General features: G+C 40.4%; 1 protein-coding gene across 8 annotated transcripts in view; it reads left to right on the top strand.

The window, feature by feature from the left end:
• Window positions 1-20,501, top strand: part of PRELID2 (PRELI domain containing 2) — a 93,773-nt gene extending 73,272 nt beyond the window's left edge. For all 8 annotated transcript variants that reach the window (XM_068536105.1, XM_068536103.1, XM_068536107.1 and 5 more), the window contains 2 exons: window positions 15,796-15,865; window positions 20,242-20,501. In XM_068536105.1, coding sequence (XP_068392206.1) covers window positions 15,796-15,855 — 60 coding nt within the window. In that variant the 3' untranslated portion in view covers window positions 15,856-15,865; window positions 20,242-20,501. The remainder of the gene's footprint in view (window positions 1-15,795; window positions 15,866-20,241) is intronic.
• The last annotated feature ends 1,007 nt before the right edge of the window (window positions 20,502-21,508 follow it).

The following is a 21,508-nucleotide window of genomic DNA, read 5'->3' as shown; positions in this document are numbered from 1 at the left end:
AAATATTTTGAAGCAAATTATAGACATCCTATTAATCGTTTTCCACATGCCAACTCCTGAACTAAAAGCCTAGTATGTTCTGCCTTTAGAAAGATTATTTGGTGCGAAACAAGGTTTTGCCTATGTGCTTAACAAATGTGAAGCTTTAGAGAAGTGCCCCTTGGTACATGATCTGGTTTTATTTCCCAGATGTCACATTTCACATCTTGGACCCTCAAATTTCTCACCTCTAAAATGGAGTGATAATAATCTTTCACAGGGTTATTTTAAGGGTTAAGTGAGGGCATATATATGAAATATGCCTGGCACATAGAAAAACTTAAATAATCACTAGCATTAAGAGAAATTCTCTAATAAGAAGTATATATTTTAAGTAAATAGGCTTTTAAATATTTATCCAAACAAAAATTTTACATAGCAGCAGTATGGGTAAGGTTTCGTTTCTTTAAAAATTATTTTTCTAATCATTTTTTAGATCCATAATTTTATTACTTGTTGTATTTACATTTAACATTTTGATATAGATCCTTCCATATGTCTTTGTGTATGTTTGCATATGTATGTATATGTATTTTTTTTTTTGAATAACAAAATTGGAAGTGTCCTGTTTATTTAGCCCAACCTTGTCATTTATGGACATACTGTGAACATTTTTCTGTGTCATTACACATTCCTTGAAAACATGGTTTTTGATGCTTTCATAATATTCCACTGGCATAATAGCTCTTATTGTTGTTTTCTATTTTTTTCACTATTATAGATAATATTGTAGTAAATCTATGAATGTAAATATTTGTGTATATTTCTGATCACTTTCTAGGCTAACGAGTGTGCACATTTTAAAGACCTTTGATATGTAACACCAATTTGCTTCCAGAAGAATTCTGCCCATTTGTAGCTTCCACCACCAGCTGGCTCTGGGTATTATCAGCTTTCTTGCTGTATGACTTGAATGAATCACAACCTCTTAGGAACTTGGATTTGTCACTAGGAAAGCAGGGCTAATTAGTCCATCTTCATGGGATTGTTGTGAAGAAGAAATGAAGTTGTTAGCTCCAGTCTTCTGATTCTTACTCCAAAGACAGTGAAAGTTAATGCTTCTGTCATTAACTAGTTGTGTGACCTCAGTCCTCCTCCAAGGTTTTAATTGTGTTACCTTGGGCTAGTTGCCCTGAACTGCTCAATTCCTTATCTATGAATTGACTATATAGTGTCCACACATGCATGGCAGTCACAACCCTAAAAAGAGCGGACATTTCAAAGCCCAGTAATAATTCCAAGATAGAAGAAAAGAGCAAATAAAACTGTCATTCAAAAGAATAAACCCACAAACATGACATAAGAACACTAGTGTAATGTTCTGCTGACTATATATTGGAGACTTCTATTTCCTGCTTGATGATGTGAATTCTTGCAAGATTCTTTTCATTATTTGAATCACTTGAAGAACTGATGAAATATGTTCTGTCCCTCTTATTTCCCAACTTTCAATTTAAATCTGTTGATAATACTTTTTAATCCCACTCTTCAGTGCTCAAATAGATTGATTTACTTGATATTTATTCATTTGATGCCATGAGAATATTACCAGGATTCTGATTTTTAACAACTTATTTCTAGATCAGTTAAGTAATAGTAGCTGCTCTCTTTTTGCATACCCCACTCCCCATCAACTCATCTCAGCCTGCTCTTATCTCTAGAGTTTTTAGTCCTGAGAAATGTAACCTTTGCAGTGAAAACATCTTAGTGAAAATGAGTATTCTGCAACTGATAACAGTTTTTGTTCCTTCCACGAAGTTTAAATCCATGCCTTTACCTTGACTGTGAGACTCAGGAATCCAAAACCCCTCAATGGCTCATTTGAATTCATCATGGTTGTGATAGACTACTCAGCGGTAAAGCTTTTGGGAATCCCTTAAGTCAGCCAGCTGAAATTCTGGGGTATTATCTTCTATGAAACTAGATGAAACCTGGGAAGTTAAGCTCTTTCCTGAAATGATAGTAAGTGGTTTCCTGAGCTTGAGATGAGTCTCTATGTCATTATTTGCATAGTGATCAGAAGTCATGTCCCTGCACAGTGGACTGTGCAGCACAGGGACCAGGAATCAGGAAACCTGAGCTCTGGCCCTGCCTTGGCTGCACTCTCCTGGCCACAGTGCTTGGACTAGTTGCTCTCACTTCACAATCATTTTTTGAAAATCAGGGATTGGACTAGGAGGTCATTTTCAATTCTGACATTGTATGATTTTTTTTTTTTTCAAACCCACCCTCCTTTCCCCCAATGTGTAAATACCAAGATTTTTAACTGTGATTAAAAATCTTCCAACAAACAAAAGCCCAGAACCAGATGGCTTCACAGGCAAAATCTATCAAACATTTAGAGCAGAGCTAACACCTATTCTTCTCAGATTCTTCCAAAGTATAGCAGAGGGAGGAACACTCCCAAACTCATTCTATGAGGCCACAATCACCCTGATACCAAAACCAGACAAAGATGTCACAAAGAAAGAAAACTACAGGCCAGTATCACTGATGAGCATAGATGCAGAAATCCTCAACAAAATACTAGCAAACAGAATCCAACAGCACATTAAAAGGATCATACACCAGGATGAAGTGGGGTTTATCCCAGGAATGCAAGGATTCTTCAATATACGCACATCAATCAATGTGATACACCATATTAACAAACTGAAGGATAAAACCCATATGATAATCTCAGTAGATGCAGAAAAAGCTTTAGACAAAATTCAACACCGATTTATGATAAAAACTCTCCAGAAAGTAGGCATAGAGAGAACTTACCTCAACATAATAAAGGCCATATATGACAAAGCCACAGCCAACATCGTTCTTAATGGTGAAAAACTGAAACCATTTCCACTGAGATCAGTAACAAGACAAGGATGCCCACTCTCACCACTGTTATTCAGCACAGTTTTGGAAGTTTTAGCCACAGCAATCAGAGAAGAAAAAGAAATAAAAGGAATCCAAATTGGAAAACAAAAGTAAAGGTGTCACTTTGCAGATGACGTGATACTATACATAGAGAATCCTAAAGATGCTACCAGAAAGCTACCAGAGCTAATCAATGAATTTGGTAAAGTCGCAGGATACAAAATTAATGCACAGAAATCTCTTGCATTCCTATACACTAATGATGAAAAATCTGAAAGAGAAATTAAGGAAACACTCCCATTTACCACTGCAACAAAATGAATAAAATACCTAGGAATAAACCTACTTAAGGAGACAAAAGACCTCTATGCAGAAAACTATAAGACACTGATGAAAAAAATTAAAGATGATACAAACAGATGGAGAGATATACCATGTTCTTGGATTGGAAGAATCAACATTGTGAAAATGACTGTATTATCCAAAGCAATCTACAGATTCAATGCAATCCCTATCAAACTACCAATGGCATTTTTCACAGAACTAGAACAAAAAATTTCACAATTTGTATTGAAACACAAAAGACTCCGAATAGCCAAAGCAATCTTGAGAAATAAAAACGGAGCTGGAGGAATCAGGCTCCTGGACTTCAGACTATACTACAAAGCTACAGTAATCAAGACAGCATGGTACTGGCACAAAAACAGAAATACAGATCAATGGAACAGGATAGAAAACCCAGAGATAAACCCACACACATATGGTCACCTTATTTTTGATAAAGGAGGCAAGAGTATAAAATAGAGAAAAGACAGTGTCTTCAATAAATGGTGCTGGGAAAACTGGACAGCTACATGTAAAAGTATGAAATTAGAATGCTCCCTAACACCATACACAAACTCAAAATGGATTAAAGACCGAAATATAAGGCCAGGCACTATAAAACTCTTAGAGGAAAATGTAGGAAGAACACTCTTTGACATAAATCACAGCAAAATCCTTTTTGACCCACCTCCTAGAGAAATGGAAATAAAAACAAAAATAAACAAATGAGACCTAATGAAACTTAAAAGCTTTTGCACAGCAAAGGAAACCATAAACAAGACAAAAAGACAACCCTCAGAATGGGAGAAAATATTTGCAAATGAAACAACAGACAAAGGATTAATCTCCAAAATATACAAACAGCTCATGGAGCTCAATATCAAAAAAACAAACAATCCAGTTAAAAAATGGGCAGAAGACCTAAGTAGACATTTCACCAAGGAAGACATACAGATGGCCAAGAGGCACATGAAAAGATGCTCAACATCACTAATTATTAGAGAAATGCAAATCAAAACTACAATGAGGTATCACCTCACACCGGTCAGACTGGCTATTATCAAAAAAGCTAGAAACAATAAATGCTGGAATGGGTGTGGTGAAGAGGGAACCCTCCTATACAGTTGGTGGGAATGTAAATTGATACAACCGCTCTGGAAAACAGTATGGAGGTTCCTTAAAAAACTAAAAATAGAACTACCATATGACCCAGCAATCCCACTACTGGGCATATACCCCGAGAAAACCATAATTCAAAAAGAGACATGCACCACAATGTTTATTGCAGCACTATTTACAATAGCCAGGACATGGAACCAACCCAAATGTCCATCGACAGAGGAATGGATAAAGAAGATGTGGCACATATATACAATGGAATATTACTCAGCCATAAAAGGAAACGAAATTGAGTTATTTGTAGTGAGGTGAATGGACCTAGAGTCTGTCATACAGAGTGAAGTAAGTCAGAAAGAGAAAAACAAATACCATACGCTAATGCAAGTATATGGAACCAAAAAAAAAAAAAAAAAAAGGTACTGATGAACCCAGTTGCAGGGCAGGAATAAAGAGGTAGACATAGAGAATGGACTTGATGGCATGGGGTGGGAGGGTGAAGCTGGGGCAAAGTGAGAGTAGCATCGACCTACATGCACTACCGAATGTAAAATAGTTGGCTGGTGGGAAGCAGCCACATAGCACAGGGAGATCTGCTCTGTGCTTTGTGATGACCTAGAGGGGTGGGATAGGGTAGATGGGAGGGAGGCTCAAGAGGGAGAGGAGGTAGGGACATGTGTATGCATATGGCTGATTCACTTTGTTATACAGCAGAAACTAACACAACATTGTAAAGCAATTATACTCCGAAAAAGATGTTAAAAAAAAAGATTTTTAAATTTGTCTGACAAAGTCTTGAAGTCTGCATAAAAATTCAGGAGTTGAAGCTAAGTAGGGATCCAAGAGCATCAGAGATAATTCATGTAACAAGTAGAAAGTAGATGGTCAAGGGTTGAGGTGTTGGTAATAAAATATTTAAAAATAAGACACACACTTTTACCTTTTTTTTTTTTTTTTTAGCCATGCCACGCGGCTTGCGGGATCTTAGTTCCCCGACCAGGTATTGAACCTGGTCCCTTGGCCGTGAAAGCGCGAAGTCCTAACCACTGGACTGCCAGGGAATTCCCAGACACATGCTTTTAAAAAATACTATTTAGCAAGAGAGGGTAGTAAGCAAGTGGTACTGATGTTCCAATTTCATTTTAAAATCCTATGCACGTGAGCTGAATACACCGCATATTACAACGATTTGTAAATCTCGTAGATGTCTTTGAGTATTGGTGCCTGGTAATAGATATGTTGGCTTGTTTTCAGTCCATGTCTTCTGTAAATGCAGACTCTTCTGGAAAATTTGGAGAAAGCCAGTTACAGTAATAATAGTTGTAGCTATAATTTATGGAGTGTTTACCAGGAGCCAGGCCCTGATGAGGAAGTGGAGGCACACGGAGGTTAAATTACTTGCACGGTGTCATCAGCCAGTATACAGAGCTTAGTACGCATACGACTTTGAAGTAGACACTCGAAGTGTACAGTATTGTACTTGCTTTGCTGTTGCTCTTTTACGTTCACAGCAGACTGGACTCTTTGGAAATTTGGGAGCCATGTTCTCCGTACTGTTCTGGATGGAATTTCCAACCAGTCTGTTACTTTTCTGAGCCCGTTCTTGTACTCCGTTGTGCTAAATTCAGAGACGATGAGAAAATAGGAATTTGTGGCCACCATAAATCTTCACGTACCTCGTGTAAACCTGAGGCAGACAGAATTGAAAACTGAAACAGCTCTGGCTGGGCTGCATTGAAATAGCAGAAAAACAGGGGCTGCATCCACAGCTTGTGTGGACTAAGAGTGTTTTAGTCACAGATCTTTGGTGGATCAAATCTGTTGTAGGATCGGGCTTGGATTCACCTAGGCTCTTGGTGCAAAATTAAGGCTGTTAGTTTGACCAACAAGGCCAGGGATTAATACAGAATTCTGGGCAGAGCAACTTGAATTGCAAAGCTAATTTAATTTCTTGAAGGTACATCTAATAGTTAAACTTCAGTTGTGTGCTTAAGCCCTGGAGCATGCTAATTAAATGCCCCTTGAGCTCTCCGAGGTGTCCAGCTATTCCTCTTGGTCATTGTTACCCCTTCTGTCAGTGGTCATTTCTTATTCTGTATCCCCACTCTACGGTAGAACTTCGTCTCTTGCTGAAGGACCCCTTGGTGTGCCCACACTGTGTGGGACTAGGGGCACCAGGAAGAGCCCCAAGCAGATGATGGGGAGGACGCTGGGGTGTCTGCCTGTTAAGGAGAAAAGAAGCCTTGTATTTCATGAACCCAGGTTTCTTGGAGTGATATTTCTTGTCACTTTCAGTATCCTCGGAATTCCATTTGCTGCCTGGGATTTGACCCCTTATTCTTTGTCTAGCTTTCTTTCTTAGATTCTGGCTAAACTATTTTTTTCTCAATTTCCTTGGTAAAGGAAAATGGTGGGTTTTTGAGAGTTGAGTTGTTGACACCCAGTTTAAGAAGAATTTAAAGGCTATAATTAAAAATTTTCTTGATCACTGGCCTTTGGTGAGGATGTAGCTTTTGTTACTTTTAAAGACATTGATGTTTGTTAAAGCCCACTAGTTTTTCTACTCTTGGCACTTCTTGATATGTTTGAAATATTTCATAATTTAAAAAATTGCTGCACTCCCCCCAAAAAGACTTGTTCTGTTTTTAAGCAGAATTTTTAAAAACATTTTATATAAAATGTTTTTGAGTAGGTATTACCTGCACATAAATGTTTTAAATTATATTTGCAGCAGAGCCATTTATGTTCTTTTGCTCTCGCGCTCTCTGAAAGCAGCGTACCCTGTACTGACCAGCTGTGTGACCTTGGGCAAGCCGTTTAATTTTCTGAGTCTCACCGTTGTCATCTGTAGAATGAGGATAATATAGGAACCTATTTCATAGAGTACCTGTGAGGAGTGAATGAGTTACATACATAAAATGCTTAGGAGCCGACTTGGCATACAGTAAATGATCAGTTACTGTTTTTTAAAATATTTATTTATTTATTTATTTGGCTGTGCCGGGTCTTAGTTGCGGCATGCGGCATCTAGTTCCCTGCCTAGGGATCCAACCCAGGCCCCCCACATTGGGAGAGAGGAGTCTTACCCACTGGACCACCAGGGAAGTCCCAGTTGTTACTACTATTTAAAAAGAAAAATGCAAGGAAATTATAGGCAAAAACTTAATTTTTTCACTATGACATGATAGACAAATGTTTAGCGGTTATAATGAGGCTGTTTTGGAGTCAACCCAACCTGATTTTAAATCTCTGTCCCCTCTCTGATAGGGTATATACGAACTTAAGATAAAAAGAGAATGATCTGGGCACCCATTGGATTTGTTTATTGTCTAGGCATCAGTTGGATTTACTTACTCTTTTAGAGACAATTCATTGATTAAATGTACAAGCATGCTGCTAACCATTTTCTCTCTCAGAATAGGGAAGAAACAAGGGGAATTTATGACTGAGCTTAAATCTGATGAATAGTGAAAAAAATGGCTAATAAAGGGAATTGATAGGAACCTTGTTGTTTTTTAGTTTGGTAGTATAAGAGTTGGTACAAGACTTGGTACTAGGACCCTTTGGTGCCAGGCACCAAGCCAGTGCCGCTTCAATGTAAGGAAGATTGTCTTACAGTTAGGCCTGAGACAGAGGGAATAAGGAGTATAAAGCATCCCATCCATGGAGGTTTCTAAGCAAGATCACAATTGTCAGAAATGTCATGGGTGGATGTGGCACTGCATGGGAGGCTGGCTTTGATGTTTAAAAAAATTACTGATAATTATACCCAACAGATACACATGAACAAGCCATATTTTGCATGAAGTCTAAGTCAGAAAAACTGAAATTATATACAAGTCACATTTAAAAAAACTAAAAATGGAAATAGACTTATTGAGTCACACTGGAGGGTGGGAGACCAGTGACTAAATGCCTTTTAGCCAACAAAAGGTTCATGTCAGATCAGGATTTATTTGCAAATTGGCAATATGGATATGGCTTTGTCATCTTCCATTGTGATATTTGATCCCAGGACAACTCCTTAAACTGGATGGGCCACTTTCATTTCTTTGCTGAGAGTTTCCTATCTGGACTAGATAATATAATGTCCTTTCCAATTTTTAGATTTTATTATTTTAGAATATATTCTTTTCCTTTACAAACTGTGAGATTAAATGTTCTCCTTCAGGAGAGAGGAAGCTTTATACTGTGAAGCAAAGACATCTAAATTACTGTATCAGTTTAATGTTCTGCAGTTACACCTAAAGATTTTGAGTTACTTATCAAAATAAAAGTGAATCTTACTCAATAGTTTATTAGCCCCTGTGGGAAAATTATATTGAAGTCATATAGTCTGTTAGGATATTCCTACTTGAAAAACATTATATTTAAAATAATTTGTAGATGTGATTAAATATTGATTTGTATATTAAGAATCATGCCATTTAGTTTGGGTGTAGGGCTGAAGTACCTGCTTTATGTATCAGGCTTTTTGAACATAGACAATAGGGAAGCGAAGGAAAGCCCTTGCTGTGTACCCAGCATCATACTAGGTGTCTTCACACATGCAATCTCATTAAAACCCTACAGCCCCCAGTGTTGTAAGATCCTGGATCCTGGACTCTTAATCCAGATTGCCTTGGGTCAAATCAAGGCTCTACCTCTTGGTTATTATGTGATTTTGGTCCAGATGCTCAATTTCTCTGAGCCTTGGGTCTCATCCAAAAGAAGAAAATACTCTCTAAGGCAGATAGGAGGGTAAAATAAACCAGTGCAGATGAAGTACTCAGCACAGTTCCTGGCACACGGTATGTGCCAGTACATTTGAACTCCTGTTGTTTGGTGTTATCCTAGTTTTATAGACGAGAAATCCTAAATATAAAAGAATTGGACAGCATCAGATTAAAAGATACTTTACTGTGGCAAAGAATCTTTTCCTGGAGAAGCATTGAGCAGTGTTTCTCTTACCTTTTGATGAGAAAACTGAATGCGGATTCCTCCCTGCCTCCCTCCCTGCGGTTGAAGTGGGCTAGAGGCAGATCAGACAGAGCCTTACGTTTTAAGAGCAGTGGAACACTGTTGAAGGGTTGAAGCAGGGAAGCGACATTTTCTTTTTTCTACCTTTTATTCATACTGTTATGATTCTACATAAAGTAAGTGAAAAGATTCCGAGACAGTTTTATGTAAACCAACTTAATAAAAAAAAGTTTAGAATCAAAAGGGAAGTGAGATTTTTAAAGTAAATTGGATGCGTACCTTTTTATCAAAAGGTGAGTGGTTTTATAACGCACACTTGAGCATCTGAGTTATGTCACTTTCTAACTCCTCTCGGCTAATCAGGATTATTATTATTTTTTTAATTAATTAATTAATTAATTTAGTTTTGGCTGTGTTGGGTCTTCGTTTCTGTGCGAGGGCTTTCTCTAGTTGCGGCAAGCGGGGGCCACTCTTCATCACGGTGCGCAGGCCTCTCACTATTGCGGCCTGTCTTGTTGCAGAGCATAGGTTCCAGACATGCAGGCTCAGTAGTTGTGGCTCCCGGGCCCAGTTGCTCCGTGGCATGTGGGATCTTCCCAGACCAGGGCTCGAACCCGTGTCCCCTGCATTGGCAGGCAGATTCTCCACCACTGCACCACCAGGGAAGCCCACGGATTCTTCAGGACCCATTTTAAGTCCCTGCTCTGCTGTCAGTTCTTTCCACAGCATTCCCTTCCTTTTATCTTTCATTCTTTATTCTTTCCTTGTTTGGTTTTTTTTCATTTCCTATGGCAGCCCCTGTTATCCTGACCTTTCACCACACTTTCTAGGATGCCAACTACTGGGCAGATCGCACTACAATTCCAAAATTCACACTCATCAGCCTGGCATTCAAAAGTATCAGTTGGTCTGTCTTATGATTCATCAACATCGAGCATGTATTTTGTGCCAGATTCTGCACTAGACAGTAAGGATTCAAACGTAAGTAACTTTTGTTCACCGCTTCTGAGCACCTTACCATCTAGTGTGGTAGACTTGTAAGCTGATGATTGATGGGTTGATTGATAGATTCATTCGTTCATTCAGTAGACGTTTACTGCATGCCTTCTGTGTACTGGGCATTGTTCTCCTAGGGGTTACATCTTGAACAAGACAGACAAGGGCCCTAGCCTTATGGGATTTGAATTCTAGTGGGATTAGATGATCATGAAAGAGATTTAGATGAACAACCATGTACTGAGTGTTTACCAGAGGCTAGGTACTGTGGTAACCAGATGAGACATTATTTTGACAAATTCTTAGCACAAACCCATGTTACTATATTATCTCCATTCAAAGATGAGGTAGTTGAAGGTTACAGAATTTAAGTAAGATGCCCAAGGTTTCACAGCTAGCTTGGACTCAACCCTAAAACCTTTTAAGAGTGTTGTTGCATAATTACAGGGCTATTTGTGAGATGTTTTATGTGCTGTTGTCTCTTCCAGGAAAGAGCAGAACTAAGGTGGGAGGAAGAGTATGTGTGAGCAGGTGGGGAGTTTGCGGGGGAGTGGAGACATTGGAAGGTGTAATAGTCTCATCCATTCCACTTTCTCACCCTTCAGGAAGGCAAACGCTTAACTGCACATGGACTGATGTTCCCACCCCCATGCCTTTTGTTAATCCCTCTGCTTGGACCTTCCCCTCACTCTGTATGTCACACTCATAACCAGGCTTGGGTTTCATTCAAACCATTCACCTTCTAGCAGCTTCTGCAGGTCCTGCCTTCACGCAAGATCAGTCTCTGCTTCCCTTCTTCCATTGACCTTTTTTTTTTTTTTTTTTAAGTGTGGTAATGTTTCTCAGAGGCTGTGTTGTTTTTCAGTTATTTTGCATTCCTCTGATTCCTCCCAAGAGACCGATGATGCCCTCTTGAGTAGAAGCATCATGTCTTATATGCATCTCATTCCTCACAGCAGCAGTGCAGTCTTATACACACAACGGGCACGGATACTGTTTCCGGTACTTATTCCAAAGCCGTGATCCAAAAGAAAGCTTGTTTTCAGTGGCGGGAGGAGAGGTCTTCCAATGCTTAATCTGGTCATCACAGTACCTAGCTTCTGCTAAACACTCAGTACGCAGACAGTTGTTCTTCGTCTAATTATGGCCAATCTTTTATCATTGTGATAACTAACTGAGCAACTCTCTTTTGTTAAGATCTCCCTATATATGTGTCTTTTGAGAACTGCTTTAGAACTTTGTAATTTTTTTTTTTTTTTTTTTTTTTTGGCTGTGCTGCACAGCTTGTGGGATCTTAGTTCCCCAACCAGGGATCGAACCCAGGCCCCTGGCAGTGGAAGCACAGAGTCCTAACCACTGGATGGCCAGGGAACTCCCCAAGAACTTTGTAATTTTTATAACGTCTAATATTACTCTCTTGTCCTCTGCTCGGACCTTCCCCTCACTCTGTATGTCACACTCGTAACCAGGCTTGGGTCTTATTCAAACCATTCACCTTCTAGCAGCTTCTGCAGGTCCTCCCTTCATGCAGACCTCTTCGGGGACTCATAGGTAAATCAGAGCTTCTTAAGGAAGCATCAGTTTGATAACAAAATAAAGATAGCATCTCGACCTAGCCACCTTTAGTTCCAACTTATTCTGCCTTCTCTTCAGGCAAGCTTTTCGTTTTCTGTAATAATCAGCTATTTTTCAGACACTTCTAGAGTGGGGAATTGGTGAAGTGTTTTGAATGTGAAAGACGTGACTCTGGGACTCCTCTGTGGGAACGTGTCTGGCCAGCACAGCCCTGGTATTAGCCTGGGAGGGCTCCCTTGTCTGTACATTGGCAAATAGAGAAAGATGGCCTGGTAACAGGGAGAAAAAATTCTTAGAGGGGAAGGACATAATAAAATCAAGCTGGTTTATGGTTTGTCAGTCCAAAAATCTTTTAAGTTAAGCTCTATCTATAAAGGTGGATCCACGTAATGTTTGTTCTGCATTTCAGGCATCACTGTGTGATAAGTGGTGTAAATTTAGCCCCTTTAAGCCTGATCTCTTGGGGGTTGAATTTTAAGCATTGAAACTATTCGAAAGGACTCTATCGACTGGGTTTTGATTTGGTCCTTCCTTACCAAAGAGACAGACTAAATAATGGCTTGGCCTCCCTGGTAGGTTTTTTGTTTTTTGTTTTTTGTTTTCAATTCATTTATAGGTCTCTTTCTGTTTGCCCCTGTTCTCCACCTTCTATTTCTAACTGCTCTGCTTAAAAAGACTAAAGTGGTATGAGAGAGGGGGAAAAAAGGGAAAGAAAATCAACTGTCACAGTGTGAGCATAATTGATTCAATAAATAATGTCTTTCAATTCCCAAGGCAAACCCCAGCGTCTTCACTTACGTCAGTTAGCTCTCAGCTCAGTAAACGGTGGAGTTCTTAATTTAGACAGATGGGGAGAGCTCACCTGTGCTCACTTCCTAAGGAAGGAGTCTGCTTTTCTGGTTTTAAAGACATACCGACTAGACTTACGGCCCACTCTGCAAAAAGAAGCTTGCAACCGAATTAACATGGCTATTTTTATTCTTCCTGAAAATAGAAGGAAGGCGTTTAATTATTGCTCAGGGGTTTGTTGAAACAGACAAAAAAAGTTGAGACAAGGGGAATGAAATCTGTTAGTCTGTAAGTTCCATGAATGCAGGGACTTAGGTTTGTTCACCACTTAATCTCCAGTGCACATAGCAGGTACACAATAAATATTTGTTAACTGTTCTGTTGTTGAGTGAGAGAGAGCAGAAGTGAGCACAGTTCAGATCTTAAGGTTAAGAATTAAGTTAAATTTCATTCCACTGGTTGTTTCATCCCCCAACCCCTCCTTTTCCCCCTAATTCTTAAAAGGTGAGTAGCTCTAAGAGTACAAGAGTATATACTGTATCTTCACAAATGATTAAGGACAATTATTCCCTCAATTCCCAGGCTTGCAGAGGTGGTATCAAGCTGCTTTTTACAAATTCTAGTATATGAACTAGTTGTGCTTCAGAACCACATGAGGAATATTTGCAGATTCCATGCCCCAGCCCTCGAAGTTCTGATTGAATGGGTCTGGGTAGGGCTTGGGAATCTGTATTTGCTTTTGTGGGTTCCCCTAGTAATTCTGGCATGCGCCTGTACTATCCAGTCAACCTCCCAGCCCCCTTAGCTCTCTGGTCTAAGTTACAACTTTGTAAAAGTGATGAGCCTAAGGTACCCGGCAGAATAATTGGCAGGGCTGTGACCAGAACCCAGGTCTCTTGACTCTGACAACAGGGCTCCTGGTCCTACAGTCTCCTGTTTTGGCTCACCCCACAGTCCATGCTCCTTGGCATTGTCAAGATCCTTTAATTAATACTTCCTCCTCTCGGGCTTCCCTGGTGGCGCAGTGGTTGAGAATCTGCCTGCCAATGCAGGGGACACGGGTTCGAGCCCTGATCTGGGAAGATCCCACGTGCTGCGGAGCAACTAGGCCCGTGAGCCACAATTACTGAGCCTGCGTGTCTGGAGCCTATGCTCCGCAACAAGAGAGGCCGCGATAGTGAGAGGCCTGCGCACCACGATGAAGAGTGGCCCCCGCTTGCCGCAACTAGAGAAAGCCCTCGCACAGAAACGAAGACCCAACACAGCCATAAATAAATAAATAATTTAAAAAAAATACTTCCTCCTCTCAAGCTAGTGGCAGTATTTGTGGTGATAGCCAGCTAGAATCTGAAGGACCTTCGGAAACCTCAAGGAAACGTTAGATTTTGTTCAGTGTACTTTAGTACTCAGTATATTTTATTGTCTTCTCTAGAGGTGCATCCCCCTCCCGTGGCTCAGAACAAACCCCAGGTAAGAAGTCCCTGCCTTTCTCTTGTAGGCCCACTCAGTGTCTCCCAGCCCTGCCTGACCATGGGGAGCAGCTGGTACTTGTTAAAGGTACAGCTCTCTGGGGCCTGCTTAAGTCCTATGAAATCAAAGCCTTCCTGTGCGGGGCCTGGGGACCTGCAGTTTAAGTTAGCGTTGATCATTATTACTCCCTCTCATCCACACTCCTGTCCCTGAGAGCATCGTGCCTCATTCCCCACAACCCAGTTTCGAGTTCCTTAACACCCCAGTTCATAATTACATCACAATCCTGCCTTTCCGTCTGAAGGTTCAGCCTCCGGTACAGAACTTGTCCTTGAAGGAGGAAAGAGGGAGTATCTGCTTTCCTCTTTCTTCCGGGGTAGAATTTGACCGGCCGGGGTGGGTGGGCAGTCAGCTTGATGCGTACAGTCATGGAGTGAGCCTTGCAAGGTTAAGGGGTGCCCCTGAAACCAGAATTCAGTGTCTGTTCTTTCCCTGGCTTCATTACTTAATAGCTGTATAACGTTGGGAAAATTACTTAACTCTCTTTGAATTTCTGTTTTTCTCATCAGTAAAACGGGGGTAAGAATAGTACTTGTTCATAGATTTTGTGTGTATTAAACAAGGTGTCCTAGTCGGCTCTCGGACACAGACTCAGATGGACGTTTTTATGCGGAGGGTCACTGGAGAGGGCTCTCGGAAACAACTCTTGTAAGGGAGCGAGGCAAGCAGGATTAGGCAGAAGGTGACATTGAAGTGCGATGCAGTTGTGATGTAGGTCCCAGCTGATCCCGTGGGGAGCTGTGGCGATGGGATGCCGTTCAGAGTTGTCCCGAATTGTGGGCGGGGGCTGGGCCTTTCTACGCTATACCCACCAGCCATGAGATGTGGGCCACCCCTGCAGAGGGGCATGACCTCAGGGAATGCATCTCCCTTTGGCCGAGGGTAGCTGCATGCCAGCCTATGGTGCTGGCAGAAGGGGGAGGAGTGCCTGAGTCCTGGGGGGATCTCCGTGGTGCACCCTGCACCCACTACCTCAGATAATGCACACACAGACCTTAGCAGTGAGTCTAGCACGTTTGTAAGTGTTCAGTGAACACAGGCATACCTCGTTTTATCATGCTTTGCTTTATCACACTTCGCAGAGATTGCACTTTTTACAAGCTCAAGGTTTGCGGCTACACTGCATCAAGCAAGTCTTTTGGCATTATTTTTCCAACATCGTCTGCTCACTTTGTGTCTCTGTGTCGCATTTTAGTAATTTCAAACCTTTTCGTTATCATTATACTTGTTATGGTGATCTGTGATTTTTAATGTCACTATTGTAGTATTAACTATTACCATGATTATTTCAGCTCTAGCAGTGCCGCTTAGTAACTGGGCCACTTTCAGGAAGTTCTTAACATCACTTGGATGGCTTTCTTATATTTAAAATGGAAGATTCACAGTTCTGCTCTGCCTGCTTCCCTGAGTAGTTCTGAGCACATGTGAAGATAATGTATGTGAAATTGCTGAGTAGAATATTATAAAAATGTAAAGTATGACTACGAGCCTTTTCTGAAAAGAATATATGGCCATGGCTTGGATTCTTTGAAGGGAAAGGTTGTGATAAATGTAAAAGTGCTTGTCCGTGAAATGTGGCATTTTGATTTTTCTTTCTTCTCTCCATAGGGAATTAGAATAATGGAGATGCTGTTAAAGGAACAGTGTGGTGCCCCCTTAGCTGAATAAAGAATCATCAGTGAGTACCAAAAGCAAACTCAGAATTATTTACTCCAGCCATGTCTTCATGCTTATAAGCCTGAGTATTATGTATCAGCCTCCCTGGGCTATTCATGCTGTACGTTTCCCAGTTATATCCATGGGATACTGCCTCACAGGTTTTTTGTTATCTGTTCTGTACCTTTATTTACTTGGTTCTTTGATTTTCAAAGCAGTTTTGTACTACGTTCTGGGTTACAACTGCACTCAAATTGTTTAAACTGTTTAACACAATCCACCATGATTAGCACCCTCAAGGTGGCATAGGTTTGTAGAGACTGCAGTTCAGAATTAACTGAAGCTTAATTTTATTGTCCTGAGAACAGTGAAAGGAGGGGTTTAAAATTGTATTTGGAGCAGCTTTAAACTGCTTCAACTGTTTAAAAGAAAACAAGAAAGGGGCATGTTGATTGGCCAGTGAAATACAGACATTTTACCAGTCATGTATACTCCTCCCGATTTGGGGGCGGGGGTGCTGCCTGAAATGCTATTGAGAAGGATTCCAAGGCCTTGAGAATAACTCTCCGGCTCTGGGTAAGAGTGCTATGATTGATTAGCAATGTCTGCCATGGGCACAGGATGAAGAATATAGCACTCATGCAGGAGCACATGCCACATTTAGGGCAAGTGATGTAGGGTTAACAGATAAGCAGGGGGATTTTGGAATTACTTCCTTTTTTTATTCCTTAAGTTTTCATTGTCTGCCTCAGGGACAATGGTCTTCATGGTGGAAAGGGCAGAACAAAATTATCTGAGAGACTCAAAGCCTAAAATAAATTTGTATAGTGGATTTGCATCTTACAAGATTTATTGGACTTTGATTTTTAACGTCTGAGAGAAGGTAAAACCTTTGAGTAGAGCACACATTGTTATGGGTAGTTCAAAATTACCTCAAATTTCCTTATGTTGGCTTAGAACTAGAGTATACATGGTTTTGTATAAGCAACTTGGTCTCTAATTTTGATATACAATAAAGTTTGAGAACAGTTAACCAAAGAGGAAGCAAAAGGAATATTTGTGTATGAGAACCTCAGCATTCAAAGCATGCTGGCCAGGCCTGTGAACGAGAATTGGAGAATTATAAAGGTTTCTGCTTGTTTGCAGGTTTGACTCCATTCTGATTAATATCAAGCCTCTGTATACATAACACATACTAATACATTTATTTATTATTGGAATGGCTAAGCAAGATAATTTCATTTAGCACAAGCCCGGAACATGGCAGGTGCTCAAAAAACGTTGGCATGGAATCTAAATGTGGCGTGCTCCCACATCTCTGTACGTGGAAAAGCTGTGGAGAAGAACTTGGCCATATCCCCCTGTTTTTCCAGGCTGGCCTCCTGTGAGGCTCACCAAGCACCACTAGTACTTGTGCACTTGAGCACAGAGCCCATCTTATCCTGCAAGGTGGGATCTAAAGTCAGCTCCAAGTTAAAAGAGAGGATGAGGAAACTCCACTTACAAGTGTACATTGGTTTTCAGACTTTAAATTAGTGATTTGGAAACTTTAGTGAGTATCAGAATCATCTGGAGAATTTGGTAAACACAGCTTGGTGAGTCCCACTCTCAGAATTTCTGATTCATTAGGTCTGCAGGGAGGGGAGCCTGAGAATTTGTGCTTCTAGCCAGTTCCCAGGTGATGTTGGTGAGGCTAATCCATGGACCACACTTTGAGAACGATTGCTTTAAATAAGTTCTCATCTCTGAGTTTGAGACAGATGAAATGCAAGCCCCGCGAAAGCTAATAGCTGGGGTTTTGAAACTGTTGTCACGTATTCCATTGACTTTAGATTAATCAGAGGAGGAATGACTTTCTTTGTGGGGCCTTTCCCTGATTTTAGCATCTCAGCTTCTGCTTGTTTGCCCTTTTTTCTTTTTTTTTTTTTCTTCTTTTCTTCCCCCTGCTTGCATGTTGACAGGCTCCACAGTGGAGCAAAGATGACTGAAAAGAAAAGAGTTGAGATTCAACAACAACTCGTATTTGAAATTATCAACTTGTGTTTGTGATTTAAAGTGTTGCTAATGGGAAAGAGGAAACTAAACAAGTATTATCTCCTGTCTTAAATGACTCATGTTTTTCTTTTTTTGTTTTGCTTTTACTGTGGTGGAGAGCTAAGTCATGAACTCAGGGCTTTGTATTTCCTTTTTTTTTTTTTTTAATTTATTGTATTTTATTTATTTTTGGCTGTGTTGGGTCTTCGGTGCTGCGCACGGGCCTTCTCTAGTTGAGGCGAGTGGGCTCTACTTTGGTTGCAGTGCCGGGCTTCTCATTGCTGTCACTTCTCTTGTTGTGGAGCACGGGCTCTAGGTGCACGGACTTCCATAGTTGAGGCACATAGGCTCAGTAGTTGTGGCACATAGGCTCAGTAGTTGTGGCACATGGGCTTAGTTGCTCCGCGGCATGTGGGATCTTCCCAGACCAGGTATGGAACCTGTGTCACCAGGGAAGTCCCTGTGTTGTTTCTAAAAAGCAACCAATTCCTCCTCTCTGAAGTGAAGTAGTTGAGGTCTGGATAACTACGAGTTTAGTGCAGGACAGGTGCATTTAATGCATTTAATGCAACGGAGTTCCCGAAGGATTTACATAGTTGGAACTGTCATAATTTATGACCAGTTTTCTCGGGAGCAAATATGAAGTAAGAGGTGTATACTCTTACCACTTGGATCTACAATTACTGCAAATTAGGGGCTATTGCTGAGACTTTAAGCTTTTTTCAAAATCAGCTTCATTTAAGTATCTGTGCACAGTTAAAACGACTAATTTCAATGTAGGATTTGGTAAGTTTTGACACATATGTACAGTTATGTAAGCATCACGAAAAACATGATATGGAACATTTTGAGGCATTGCTGTTGCTGCAGTGCTGTTGCCAGCTTATTACTTTTAGCTCATTTTCTTGACTGATTTTACAAAGTTTGGCAAGTTTGAAATACCCTTGTTTTAATGGAACTTTTTATTTTCTCAAAATTACATCTACTGGAAGTGGGAGAATGTTTGTAGATGGGGGAACTACCTTTTATGAGCCGTAAAATGCTACATTAAAAGAAAAGGCTGGGGTGAGGATTAGCTCCATAGCTGTAGAGCAGAGGTCAGCCAACTGTAACCTGGGGGCCAAATCTAGCCTGTGGCCTCCTTTTGTAAATAAAGTTTTATTAGAACACAGCTATGTTCCTGGCTATGTTCCAGCTACAACAGAAAAGTGAAGAACTGTGAAAGAGATCTTACAGCCTGCAAAGCCTAAAATATTTACTATCTGGTCCTTTAAGAAAAAGTTGTCTCTCCCTGGGATTAGAGTTTGCCTAAATTAACATCAGGTGGCCTCGTGGTGGTGGTTTGGCCTTTTTTTAGTGTAGCATTTGATCACATCATACCTCTATTCCAAAGTTAATAGTGCAAGAGTTTATTTTCTCTGCATTAGCGCCAACATAACCACTTGGATGCTATTATTTTAAGGCATAAAAAAGCATTAAAATGATCACAACAAGGAAGTTAAGATACCAGCAATAGTGATCATTAAAACTGCGTCATAAAGTTCCAATGCATGTGCATGAATGGGGTAGGAATATAGGCATTTTGTTTAGCAGATAAGATAGCACTGGGATGTGGCAATAGTGTAGGTGCCGTGTACAGTGCACTCAAATTTTGAGCTTTGGAATTTTGCAGTTCTTAATGTTTTAAAAAAACATTCCATGGGGTCTGCACAAGTGTGCCTAAGGAGACATTATTTAATATTTTTATATTCTACCACATTTCAAATTTGCATAATTTAAAGTCACATAGAACGTGACCACATTGTGTAGGGTACCTCACACTAAAGTTGCTCCCTAGATCTCTCTGGCCTGTATATCTAAGTGGGCGTTTGATAGTTAAAACGCTTAGAAAGTGATTTTGTCCTGAGCCAGAATGGAGGTGCATAAATCTCACTAATCAGTGGGCTTGGGGTGTTGCTGCTGACACATCCATCTGATAGATTTTTGATTTCCTGTCATTTTTGAAGAAAACAAATAGCCCTGACATCTGTTTGTTCTTGCTGCTGGCAGTTGGGAGACCGGGCTCGGTGAGGTTTGAAAACACAGTAGAGTTCTTTCACATCGGAATGATTAAGACCTCAGTTTTAGCTAATCTCAACTCCGCTTTGAACCAGCTGCTCTGGGCAGTTGGTAGTTTATTAATAAAATGAGGTACTTGCTTTGTTTGAAGATCATTAGGAGGCGGAAATGCAATTCCTTCAAGAATTATCCGTAGTGATAGAATTCAAGTGACTCTTAAGAGTTGCTTCAGAAAAGAGGACAAATGAGTATTGATTGTTGAGACATGTTTACTAGGTGATAAAGCCTGTTTGCTTTCTCTTGCAGGGAAGCTGTGTTGTGTCTACTTTTGCTCGAGAATCTTTTCTCGGACACAACACATCCAAAGACACAGTTTTCGAAATGCAGGTATAAGAATGCGGTGTTGGCAGCTTACAGAAGAGGAAACCTTTCTGCCGGGATATGACATGATACACTCCCCCTGGGAGCCGACCTCAAATAGCGGCTCTCGTGGAGCTGAGACCTTCTGGCTGATTCTTATGGCATAATCTCTACGATTTTACAAATAAAGGAAAAATCCCATAGAAGGTGATGTCTGCCCTTCTTCAGGATGTCCTGCTGATTGCCTGGTGGCAGTGTTGGGGCAGCCAAGGATGGGCCAGAGGCATGGAAAATGCTGCTTTTTCCTGTTTGTTCTCTACATCATTGCTCATAGGATTCATGAGAGGATTCTGGGACGAATAAAGGACTTAAACCTGATACCTGATTCTTAGGTGGCCTGGAACAGACAGGAATATACCATACCTGTGTTGAAGTTAAGCCATATTCACAGTAATGTTGAAGATTCTCAGAAATCAGGAGCATTTGATTTCTACCCATCAGTACTACATAACTGCCATCAGCTAGCTTGTATAATATAACACATGAACTGTGATTGGTCCTTAAAAGAACCTGGGGGGTGGGGAGACAGGCTATCATCTTGGCTCCTTCTAACTCATTCTGGGATGTGGAGCAGATTATGTGACCTGTCTGTTTTTCATTGGGCAAATGGGGATAATTGGGCACAGATCTTTCTACTTGTGATGATTAAACAAGGTTGTTTGGTATGAAAAGCACAGGTTTGGGAATCAGACGGACTCCGGTTTGAATCTGAGCAGGACCACACAGCAGCTCGGTGATTATGTATGTAATTTAAAATCTTTCTTAAAGATCTTTCCTAGATTCATTTTTTAGTTTTGTAAAATGGGATTATAGTGTTAACCTTATGAGGCTGTTGGAACAATTGGAGATCATGTGATAAAGTGCCTAGCATGCTACCTGGTACACAGAAGTAAATAGAAGCTATTTTTAGTACATGAAACCATTGTGGAAATATACTTTTCTAACGTAAGGTAGTGTAGTAGTATTGTTTGAAAATTAGGTGACGGTAGTTTGCATTCCCCATGATCCGAAGCCAAAATGTAAATGCACACTACCTAAATGAAAGCTTGAAGAGGGGCAATAATTTGGAATTCATTGTCTTAAGATAAAACAAGTTGGGCCATTACTGGAAAGTCTTGGGGAAATTATTATTTTTTTTTAATATTTGAAAAAT

The sequence above is a fragment of the Eschrichtius robustus genome, chromosome 2, assembly GCF_028021215.1.
Source record: "Eschrichtius robustus isolate mEscRob2 chromosome 2, mEscRob2.pri, whole genome shotgun sequence".
In the NCBI taxonomy this organism is placed as follows: Eukaryota; Metazoa; Chordata; class Mammalia; order Artiodactyla; family Eschrichtiidae; genus Eschrichtius; species Eschrichtius robustus.
This window is presented reverse-complemented; position numbering and strand designations above follow the sequence as displayed.